Genomic DNA, 12,416 nt, shown 5'->3' with positions numbered 1-12,416 from the left:
AATACATTTTTGTTGAAAGAAAACTTTGGACAAAATCTTAATGTAAAAAAGACAGTTTATAGGTTTATAGAAAAGAATTTTATATATGGCCAGTAATGGCTAAGACTAGAATAAATTTAAGTTTTAACATTAAAAAGTTTGGTTTATAGGGGTGCCTTAGTTGAGCATGTGACCTTGGCTCAGATCATGATCTCATGGTTTGTGAGTTTGAGCCCCGTGTTGAGTCCTATGCTAACAGCTCAGAGCCTGGAGTCTGCTTCAGATTCAGTGTCTCCCTCTCTCAAAAATACACGTTAAAAACAAGCATTCAGGAAAACTGAGTCATCAATATTAAAAGAGACAAGCTTTGCTCACAATTATGTAACCTTCTATATTTGCCTTTAAAATCTTTTATTGTCACTTTGGTTAGATAGTTCATAATGATCTGTGATCCTATTTAATAAAATGTACAAACTTCCCCCAATTAAATTCTAAAAAGTCTTTTCATCACAATCTAACCAAAATATTCCAGAGGGCCCATGGCATATTTCAAAACATTTGGTTTCCTTATATAAAAAAAGAGATTACACTAATTAATCTTGTTGAGTTACATGGGAAACACTGTCAAATGAGTGATACTAAACCCTCTCAGATTATATTTACATAGCCAGACAATAAAAACTGTATGAAACTCCTAGAAATCAGGTTATGTCCTATTATCTTGAAATGTGTGTCAAAGAAGTAACCAAATTTCCCTGTCAACTGCATCGTAATGAACACTACTCAGATCTTTAGCTATGGGCGTTTTTAAGTCTTTTGTCATTTACAACACCTATAACTTAGATGTGGTTACAAAGCTTCCTGCAAATGTGTTTCATCTGCACTGATACTCATGGAAAGAAATCTGAGTACAGGTTTCTGATAACATTAAGATCACACAACTGAACTGGGTAAGGATTTCCAGAACTAATAAAAGAACTAGATGTAAGCAAAACAAGAGTAACATGGGACTGAATGAACTGAGGATTATAATTTTTAGGATTTTCATTTGTTGAAACATTTTTTTTTTAATGATTTGTTTTTCCAGATTAAAAGAAATTTTTTCTCTTAAGCTAACTATAACTTACATCAATTTGATAAATGTTTTGTTTCACAAAGGCATATTTTGTCTTTTTTCCCTGATCCCTTCAGAAGTCAAAAAAAACTCTGTGTTCTTACATTTTCATAATATAGTAAAACCCCGGATTGCGAGTGACTGGTTCTGAGTGTTCTGCAACACAAGCAAACATTTCTTACAAATTTTAACTTGATAAATGAGTGATGAGGAGTGGTATGTGACACCTAATGTCACATGATCACAACTGAGCCAATGCTTCTTGAAATTCGCTTTGATATAGGAGTGCTTTGGATTTCAAGCATGTTTCCGGAATGAATTATGCTCGCAACCCAAGGTTTTACTGTGCATTCATCTGCACAAGTTCAATAGTAAGAGTACCAGGACACAATTAGAAACACTGGTTATATTACCAAGGCTTTGACTGGAATGTCATATTTGAAGGAAACATGCATAAACTCAGATCTAACCAGACAGCTTAAGCAACTATGATTGGCCTTATGGAACCAATAGAGCCCCTTGGAAAGATAGCTTGACACCTTGCTTACAGGGTTCCCATCAGACTTACCAGGTGAACAGAGAAGGTCACTTCTGGGCAGGTGCAAGAACCTGCACCTTGAGAAGAAATTAGCCCAATCTGCATGTGTTACAGGCGAAGTCTGTGGCACGTATCTGGCCTGGCTTTAGACCTTGAGAGGCTGTTAAAGTTCAGTCTGAAAACAGCCTATACAATCAATCGCTATTCTTGATGCACTTATGTAAATAATCAGACCAAGTTTTAAAAAACTAGACTTCCTTGGCAAACAAATTTTAATTAGCTGTCTTTGGTAAAAAGGAGTGTGATTGTAAAAATTGTTTTAATAACATACCTTTGTGAATATTATATTCTAATACATTTCATTATAAACTGGATGAGATCCTGATGTCTTCTGGTTTTCTCCAATGCCTGGCTACAACTCTCCAAACCAACATGTTGGGTTTTTGCCCATCTTTTGTACTTGGAATAATCTGATAAAACTGCCCTGTTTCCTGAAGCCCTGCAAACTGAATATAAACAACTTAATGTAAACTTAACAGAAATCACAACAGCTCATATGTAGACATTTTCCATGTCTGTTGCTCTATGGGCTTCTCAAAAAAAAAATCATCAGACACTCAAACTACAAACCAAGAATATATGCCAGATTGTCACTGCCTTCCATCTAGAAATTCACTTGACTGGCTACCCTCAGAAACTGGTTTATAATTTGATCCAATCATTAATCATTGCTTTTGTTTCCACAGAAATGGATTTTCATTACCTGATTTGAACCATCGGACTTTGAGAACACATCACCACCTCCTGAAATGAGTTTAACTAAACTGACCTATTCTCAAGAACTCAGAAACTGGTTCATGGAGACAGAACAACCTACCAGGTCAACTTTTATTTTTTTGAGAGAGAGTGCGAGCAGGGGAGGGGCTGAGGGAGAGAATCTAGAGCAGGCTCTATGCTCAGGGCAGAGTTTGAGCTCACGACCATGAGATCATGACCTGAGCTGAAGTCAAGAGTTGGATGCTTAACCAAATGAGCCACCCAGGTGCCCCCAACTCAACTTTTAATGTGTGAAACTTCCTGGGAAGTTTCAGAGGAGGGAAATGTAGGGGCCAAGGACAGGCCCCCTTAATGTCCCACAATGGCATACTGATCATTTTGAATTGAAGCTATGTGGTAAATAGCCAGTGCAAGGACACTCAGACCCTCCTCTGCCCTTTTGAAAGAAAATAAATCTCTCACATGAAAGGTAGCCTCCCTGCTCTAGGAACTAAAATTACATCTTTATTTTAAAGTTTATTTACTTTGAAAGAGAGAGGGGTAAGAGAATCCCAAGGAGACTCCACACTGTCAGCACAGAGCCCGATGCAGGGCTCAAACTCATGAACTGTGAGGCCATGACCTGAGCTGAAATCAAGAGTCGAATGCTTAACCAACTGAGCCACACAGGTGCCCCAAACGACAAACCAAGAGGGGTGCCTGGGTGGCTGCTGGTTGAGCATCTGGCTTTGGCTCAGGTCATGATCTTGTGGTTTATGGGTTTAAGCCTCGTATCGAGCTCTGTGCTGACGGCTCAGAGCCTGGAGCCTGCCTCGGATTCTGTGTCTCCCTCTCTCTCTGCTCCCTCCCTGCTCACACTCTGTCACTCTCTCTCAAAAATAATAAACGTTAATAAAAAACAAATCTGCAGAAATAAACTTGCTTACATTTTTACTAATCTACAACCACAGCCCGAGACCTTACTAATGCTCCCAAACATTCATTTTCTTTTCCTATCAATTCCTGACAGATTTACTGTCTAAAATGTATGTATTTTTTAAGTGCCTGCTTTAGTCTTTCATTTGGGTGTCAGTTTCATTATGGGTACTGTGTGCACAAAATAAAACTGATTTTTTTTTCTCCTCTTAATCGGTCTCATGTAAATTTAATTTCGAGTCCAGCAGGAAGAACCTTGGACAGAGGAAAATTTCTTCCTCCCCTTCACTCTAACATGCCAACTGGTCCACCCATGAGCAGGCCCACAGCTAACTCATGGGCTTTGAATACTTCCTGAGGTTTCCCACCCCCCGCCCACACCCTCATAGGCGTTTGGCACTGTTGAATAAAGTCAGCTCAAGGTGGGTGAAAAGAGCAAGAAAAATTATTTTCCAAACACAGAAGGGAATGGTAGTTAAGATTCTCAGCCCCAGTTTGAGGTAACAAAATATATAAACATTTTTACATTAACCCTTATGTTCATACTTAGCTATACATATACTCACATATGGGCCAGATATTCTCACACTCCAAGTATCAATGCTGCTAACCATGTATAACAAATACGTGCTACACAGATATAAATACCTTGTAAAAACCCACAAAAACATCTGAGAGGCCCCAAAGAATAGAGGCCTAAACATACAAGATTATAGGTGTTGCTCAGTAGAAAACTACACACGTGAACACAAGCTGCAGTGAAGAAACTGGAGGTGGTGCTGAGGAGAGGAAAAAAAATAGGGCAAAGGTGCTCAAGAAATGACCCCAAGATATTAGAACCTTTTAAAAATGTCCATTAATCTTCCCAGAAGAATACAGTACTGTAGCATTTCATTTAGGATAACTGCGCAGGAAGAAGGGGGAAAGACGAGAGTATGTCCTAGTACTTTAAAACTTGCAAGTTTCTATCAAGCGTTAATAATTGCTTTTGTTGGATGAAAAGGAAAATACAGGATCAAAAATAAATTAATGAAAAGTGAAAAAGACAGCATTTATAATGTGACAACGGAACTGTGGTAAAGGCTACGGAGACACTATGTTAATATAATTCAAATATCTACCATTTTCTCCTGTTACTTTACGATACCAGTCAAGGTGTTAAAACGGGTACACACACGCACACAATACTTTCTCGCTAGTGTCATCCTATTTGATCTTTGCTCTTAAACACCAAACCTCTTTTGTAAACAAACTATCTATGGGGTACAAAGTTACATAGTCTTGACCCAGAGAAAGAAGAGAAGCATTTAATAGACAATTCTCTTCTGGTTACATGGGTCCGGTTTTCTACAAAATGGTTTATTTGCCCCTTTAATACAAGTTGAAATTAATTTCAACCTGGAATGAAAAGCCAGTTATCTAATGGAAATAAATGGTCCCCCCCCCCCCAAAAAGTTTCTAATGAAAGTATTAACTAGTGTCCATTAGACATCTATTTCTTACATTCTGGCCACTAGACAGAAAAATCAACTCACAGGGCATTTGAGACATTCTGTTATGTGTTCTATTTTATTGTGTGAGTGCACTAATCTGTCCACGTATAACCTCTGGTTAATAAAACCAGCAGAGGTATTCATCTGAGAGGAACATATACTCCCTAAAACCAGAATCTAAAACCGAATAGACTCAGTTAAATGCTCTCTGGGGACACCAATACATTTCGATTACTACAAATTTTCATCGACATAAAAAGGACACTAAGTTAGGTAAGGTTCTAGCCTGTTAAGACTCCAGACACTTGCAATCCGATAGCCCCCAGGGGCAGGTTCTTCTATTAAGTGATTTTTTTTTTTTACAAAAGTAGCTTTTATTTTTGTTTTTAAGAGGATATTTAACAGATGCTATTCATAGCACCATCAGTCTGAGGAGCTCTACGTATTTCAAAGAAAATGCCTTTTGGTTCTATAAATGGGTTCATACCAAATTCACCATCTTTTAGAATAAATCACTACCAGCACTAGAAAGTTGTCCATGTCCAGAACGACATATCAGTCTGAAAACCCTGTGACTTAGATGGAGAAACAATATCCACGTTATGGAACGAGCGAGGCAACTTAAGTTACTTCCCCAGAGCGACCCAAAGATTCTAGAACACTTATGTCAGACCCCCTCAGACAAAAGCTGCAGAAAGAGAAGGAAACACGACACACCACAGAGTGAGCCACGGGGACCCGGAGAGCCACGTCGCAATTTAAGATCACAATCCGCGTCCAGAAAAACATGAAAGGCCTTTGTGTGCAAAAAAGAAAAGCATGTGCTTGTGGGAGGTTAATGAAGGTCTGGGGCGGAGTGAAGAACAAGAAAATAAAAGAACAGATTTTCACGCTCTTCTCTCCTCCAATATTATCACACAAGCTACGCGAGTGCGCACACACCTCTACACTCTACGTTCACATTGTTCCTCTTTCTCCAAAGTTTCCCAGGGAGGGAAACTACACCTCCGACGTGATCAGCCAAAGGGGGGCAGGTTTCTACACGGAGTAAAACACACGACCTCCCAAGCCCCCGCAGATTACCCATCAAGAACATTAAGATACCTCATAGGAAAAAAAAACCCAAAAAACTTTTCATTTTAGTTGTGATTTGACCTGACTTACACACCACAACCCACACCCACCATGTATCAGTCTACTCCTTAGCCTGACGGACCAGGACTTTTACCAGACTGACCGGCAGGGCTGAATCTCTCTGGTGAAGAAGCCTTTCGAACATTTAGCTGTGGCTCTCTCGGTGCTGACGAGGGCCAGCTTCTCCCCGCCATCCTGGCGTCACCATCGCATCTCTGAGCTAACGGGGTTCATGTAGAAGACACGGAGAACGTCTCTCCCAATTCATACACGACCTTTCTTTCTTATTAACTTTGTGCCATAGAGATATGCTGCAGGTTTGTTTCCAGCACAGAAAATAGAAGACTTTTGCATAGGGGGAAAAAAAAAAAAAAAGCTGTGGGAAAGGATTCCCATCAGTCCTGCTCCAGCGTTACCAGGGCTCAGCTCACAGGATGACTGTTTCCTTCCCAGGCCAACGTCCTTGGTGTCTCCGTTCACCTGGCCACTCAGTTGTTCCTGATGATGATCCCTGGAGCGTCTGACTGGCTGAAAGTGCTGCTGGGGTTGGGGGGGAGGGGGGAGGGGAAAGGTGACAAAAAAAAAAAAAAGGGACGAGGCCACAGGATGATAAGGACTGTATGGCAGAGAACCATCAGAATAGCAACAAGAGATCATCTTGCCCAAGACCACGGATAAAAAACTAGAAGCTCTGAGGACTCAGAATTCAATAAACAAGTAACAGTACTAAATATTCTGGTAAACAAGTAACAACCCAACTGGCTGTTCAATAGTGGACAACTGTTCTTACTTCTATTTCAGGGTTGCGGGGTTTCCATTCAGAGTCCACAAACGTTGGTGTCTACAGCAGTAAGAAATCTGAGGCGTCCCTCGTTCTGAGGGTTCTCTGGTACATGGCTGGTTCAATACTTCAGCATTAACAAAAGCGAAACGGTGGCCAGACCTTCACCAGACCCTGGCCCATTTTGACACTGGTCTCTCTGTTCCAGGGTGACCTCAGTTCTTCTTGTCCTCCTTCTGAAGCTGGCTTTTTGTGGTCCCTAGGTTGTTCCACACCTCTGTGTACATTAGGGTCCCAACGAAGACAAACAAGGTACCCAGCCAGTGCCACAGAGTGAAAGGGTTCTGGAAGTACAAGATGGAAAAGATGAGGCTGACAAACTTGCGCAGAGTCACGACAAGGGTGACGGTAAGGGAGGCGCATTCTGTGGTGAGGATAAAGACACCCCGGATGCACACGTACCTGGAGTGGTGGGTTAAGGTGGTTTTCTGTAGACTGCCAAGAGAACCCCAGGGAGAACCTTCTGGCATGGTTTAAATGTTCATATTCTAAGAACCAGAAAACGCAGGGATGGGTGATGGCTGCTCTGAGTCTCCTCCCTGGTAGAATATCCTGCAGAATGAATGTCCTGCCATTCGTTGGTGGACCCTAGCTTGAAACTGCCCGAAGGCATGAATTCTTGTTCTGAATTCTTCCCACTGCTTACAGTGAGGGTCCCCTCCCCCATAGTGACAGGAGGTAACACTTTCAGGAAAGGTCAGCAAACCTACTTCATAGGACCTGGCCCTCAGCCCTTCGACCCTCTCGTCCCAAAAGGAACTCCGCGGGCAAATCTCTGAGGTGACTTCGGAGGAATGAGATCGAGCTCCATCTGTTTCATTGTTTCAAAGACTTAACGGTTTTTATAGTGTACTTAAGGTCGTTCAAGAGAGCCATTTACAAAATTAGGCTTTAATTAGTTTGAAATTTCGGGCAGAATTTTGTGGCAGCTGGTGAAATGTCCGAGGCTGCTGAAAAACTCCAGGAGAAATCACAGAGCATTCTTGTCACATACCAATACTGAATTATCCACGGATTTCTCCACGCCACCCACAGCAACTCCTTTATGTGCCCAATGACCTGCTGACCTGCAGCGCTACCAACTCTGGCTGTTCCCAAAAGCCCAGGCTGGATGGGAATCTCTGTCTCCTGCAGTTCAGATCAAGGCAGACGCGAAACTCAGGTCACCGCACCATTAGGAATACAAACCTTCTCTGTGTTACTTTGACACAAGAGGAGGGCATGGCAGAGGGGTGCAAAGGATACTGAGTGATGACATTCATGAGGAGGTAGAACCACATGATGGGCACTGTCACACCAATGAAGGGAACTTGGTATAATTCTGCAAAGATTAAAAGGGGATACAGTCATACATTTAGGACAGCGTAAGTCTTCATCTTTTTGGACAAAGTGATACAGACTGAACATAATAGAGACAGTAACGTTACTCCCCTAGCGAAGAGATTTGGATCGTACACCATTTCACTTGCCCTGATTCCACGCTACACCAGTCTTAAATTCTAATTTATTTTTTATTTTGAGAGCAAGCGAGCATGCGAGTGAACAAGAGGGGAAGGGGGAGAGAGAATCTTAAGCATTAGGTTATCATTAATTTTAATTGTAAAATAAGCTCTCTACCATTCACCTGAATAGGACCCCACTTTACAAAGAAAGACTCAAGTACAGAGCAGTGAAAAATGACATGGTCTCAGCTGACAATTAACACAAGAATAAAGACAACTAGGGGCTCCTGGGTGGCTCAGTCGGTTGAGCGGCTGACTTCGGCTCAGGGCATGATCTCCCAGCTTTGTGAGTTCAAGACCCGCGTCGGGCTCTGTGCTGACAGCTCGTAGCCTGGAGCCTGCTTCGGATTCTGTGTCTCCCTCTCTCTCAGCCCCCAACCCATTCGCATTCTGTCTCTGTCTCTCAAAAATAAATAAATATTCTTAAAAAAGAAAAAAAAAAAAAGAATAAAGACAACTAGTAACTAAATGCCATCTGAAAATATATTCAATCCTACTAGTGATGAGAGAATTCTAAATTAAAAAAGGCTCTACCATTTTATATTTATTAAAACAGCGGTTAAAAATTTGTAAAATCCTGGGCGCCTGGGTGTCTCAGTGGGTTAAAGTGTCCGACTCTTGATTTCAGCTCAGGTCACGATCTCAGGGTCGTGGGATGGAGACCTGCGTCAGGCTCTGTGCTGAGTGTGGAGCCTGCTTGCGATTCTCTCTCTCCCTCTCTGCCTGTGCTCACTTGCATGCACGTGCTTGCTTTCTCTCTCAAAATAAATAACCATTAAAAAAAAAATGATGAGGGGCGCCTGGGTGGCTCAGTCAGTTGGGCGACCGACTTTGGCTCAGGTCATGATCTCGCGGTTTGTGAGTTCGAGCCCCGCATCGGGCTCTGGTGCTGACAGCTCGGAGCCTGGAGCCTGCTTCGGATTCTGTGTCTCCCCCTCTCTCCGGCCCTCCCCTGCTCACGCTCTGTGTCTCTCTGTCTCTCAATAATAAATAAACGTCAAAAAAAAAAAAAAAGATGAAATCCTAATCTGGAATGGTGGCAGTGGAACCAGCAGCCTCGGCTGGCAGTAGCAATTGGTGCATTTTTGTAAAAAAAAATCAATTTCATAATTCTTAAGGGGCAATAAAGTATTTATATGCATTCTTGGGAATTGATCCTCACTAATTCAAAAGATGAAAAATAGTTCTCCATTGATGACAGTACTATTTATGATAAAACACTGAATCAATCTAAATGGCCAATCTTAGAGCAATGGCTATGTATGGCAAAGGAACTTTAAATAAGGCATTAAAAAATTAAAATTAAAAAAATCATGAAGATTATATGCAGTCATATAAAGAAGGAAAGTGAAAAAGCAAGTATAAAATAAAATTTAAAAAATCATGATTATATACAGTCATATAAAGAAGGAAAGTGAAAAAGCAAGTATAAAATAAAATTTAAAAAATCATGATTATATACAGTCATATAAAGAAAGAAAGTGAAAAAGCAAGTACAAAATAAAATTTAAAAAATCATGAAGATTATATACAGTCATATAAAGAAGGAAAGTGAAAAAGCAAGTATAAAACTATATCCGTGCTAGGATGACAACTAGGCAAGAATATACATAAACAATATCTGGAAGGAAACTGGGAAAATGAAATTAGCTGACGTGTCAGGCAACGGAATGGTAACTCTTCTTCTCTTAAATATGTTCTCATATTAGTTTTATATAATCAAGGCTTGCACAGTAAATATTTGGGAGGAAACAAAATAATCAAGATCAAAGAGAATTTTAAGTTTCCAATTTTGTAGCTTAAGATATTTCAGTTTTTATTTATTCATTTTGAGAGACACAGCAAGGGAGGCGGGGCAGAGAGAGAAAGGCAGAGAGAAAATCCCAAGCAGGCTCCGCACTGTCAGCATGGAGCCCGATGTGGGACTTGAACTCACGACCCGTGAGATCATGACCTGAGCTGCAATCAGGAATCAGAGGTTTAACCAAGTGAGCCACCCAGGTGCCCCTTCATCACTTTTTTGAAATTGCTCAATTGTTTGTGGGGTCTGAATTATACAGAATAACTTGGGAAATTCGGACAGTGATATTGAAACCTGGTTAGTAAATGAACGTTACTTTTCTTTTGCAAAAAAATAAAAAGCCATGTATGTAAAGATAATTTGCTATAACTGTATGTCTGGACTAGTGGGAAATCCCCATAATCTGGCATTCTACTGTCTTTGAAACACTTAGCATGTACTGAAATGAAAAGAAAGTTAACAAGTATTATTACTGTTTAATAACTTCAGAGATCCACTGTATCGATTTGCTGGGAAAAGAATCAATCAGTAGGACTTAAAATATTTAGGTGGATTTTTAGTTCTCTTAGCAAATTCAAGGATAACAGGTTCATCTGAGACAACCTCAAAGCAAGCAAGAGAAAGAAGCATATATTCAACGCAGGTATGAGCTGAAGGCAGATTCTAAAAGAGATTTTATATAAACACCCATCCCTGTGACTTTTAGAAGAGCGCTCTAGGAACGAAATCAAATCAATCCCAAGGAATCTGATGTTTATTTTAATAGCCCTTTGCTGTGTGGGGACTCTCAAGGGACCTTAAAAATCATTGTGACAAAAATGGCTATATGTCAATGAGATCTCCAAAAAAAACCCCGAAAATCAGAAATGGAGTAATTCAGAGCCTTAGAAACTTTAACACACTACCTTCATTACACATTTTTTTTTGTGGGCAAATGGGACAGGCAAACACAGCAAACTCAAACAGAAAGCAGTCACAATCACAACCTCACAATATGCATGTTCAGACTTCAGAGGGCAAACAAGTTTTACAGAGCACACACTGCCATTCTACAAAATGTCCTCACCATTTTAGGTACGAGCCACGTAAAGCCTTAATTCTACAAACGTGTATCTGTTCCTGTGTGTTCATTTGTCTGTATAACGCCATGTCTTTTAGTAGATATTCACGTGAGATAAGTAATTTCTTTCAAGTTAGTTGGCAATTTATAGCTAGCTTATTAACTCGCCACTTTAACAAGGAATGGCTAACTTACCCTGCAGACATTTGAACTAATTTTGCTTATTCCTGCTGCCTACCTACCCTGTACCTTGGAAAAAAGCCCCCTCGTGGTTTTTGCTTCCCCTTGCTCCCAGGTGGCTAGGCTAGGACTGGGTCTGTGAGCAGGTCCGCCTTCACCAGCCAAAAAAAAGATGTGCGGGAACACAGAGCTGGACTGCTGCCCGGCTTCTCGTGGTCCCACCCCTGCAGTGTGTTATTGCTAGGTCTTTGCATCCTCAAAACACCAAACGTGCCACATGCAAATGCAAACACACACATTCCAAAGCGTTCTGTGGTGAGGATGAAGACACTTAGAAAATCTGAAGGCAGTTCTCTAACTTCGTTGGCAAGTATCTGAGAAGCACCCGTAAAAGCTTTTGCTGCTGCAACTGCTCATTAACAGCACTATATTCCCGGAAGGCGGAACAGGGAGGTTCGAAACCAGGGATTTGGATAAGACCGTGAAAAGAAGCGGTGGTCAAGTCAATAGGAAAACTGAGAGCTGATCCCAGAAACTGTCAGGTAATTCTCCCAGAGATGCCCACACTCACCAGACTTATTGAACAGAACCGCATGGTCATAAATGTCAGAAGCCAGGAAGATGAAACCCGGGAGGGGAAGGGCGTGCTGTGGGAAGGAAGACGTCATGTAAATTGAAATGCAAACACATCACAGAACATTTACAGCGGCTTTACAGTGACTTTAAGTTTTACAAGGTGTTTGACAAGCAGTGTCAAGAAAAGGAATTTAGACTCGCTAAATTAAATATTTGTATCCAGTGCTTCCGCCCACGTGACCCTGAAAGGCGTGCTGTCAACCCCAAACTACAGCTCTTGCCCTTATGGAACAGAATCAGATGATCATCACTAAACATCACTAAACAAAAAAATGGAGCCGGCATCCTTCCCTCAACAAAAGGGAAATTAACTCCCAGTCATCTTGCCCACAGGATTTGCTGTATTTTGCTACTTTTGAAAATGGCTGAGCAAATACAAGGATTTAAAAGTTATAAAGCAAAGGCAAATTTCAGGGAGTTTAGGAAACTCGAGGGAAAAAGAGATT

General features: G+C 41.0%; 1 protein-coding gene across 4 annotated transcripts in view; it reads right to left on the bottom strand.

Annotated features, from left to right (window-relative positions):
• Positions 1–5,165: 5,165 nt before the first annotated feature.
• Positions 5,166–12,416, bottom strand: part of SLC35B4 (solute carrier family 35 member B4) — a 39,069-nt gene continuing 31,818 nt past the window's right edge. The window contains exons 8-11 of one of the 4 annotated variants that reach the window (XR_008296623.1): positions 11,906–11,981; positions 7,980–8,112; positions 7,194–7,343; positions 6,945–7,075 (exon numbers count right to left, since the gene is read on the bottom strand). Coding sequence is in view for 3 of the 4 variants with exons in the window: in XM_027075505.2 (XP_026931306.1) it covers positions 6,947–7,193; positions 8,037–8,112; positions 11,906–11,981 (399 nt within the window). In the remaining variant the exon portion in view is untranslated. Of the gene's footprint in view, positions 7,344–7,979; positions 8,113–11,905; positions 11,982–12,416 lie in introns of all 4 variants that reach the window. The other 3 variants (XM_027075505.2, XM_053218059.1, XM_053218060.1) reach the window with 3 other exon arrangements.

The sequence above is a fragment of the Acinonyx jubatus genome, chromosome A2 (assembly GCF_027475565.1).
Source record: "Acinonyx jubatus isolate Ajub_Pintada_27869175 chromosome A2, VMU_Ajub_asm_v1.0, whole genome shotgun sequence".
In the NCBI taxonomy this organism is placed as follows: Eukaryota; Metazoa; Chordata; class Mammalia; order Carnivora; family Felidae; genus Acinonyx; species Acinonyx jubatus.
The sequence above is the reverse complement of the archived record's forward strand: the minus strand, read 5'-3'. Positions and strand labels throughout refer to the sequence as shown.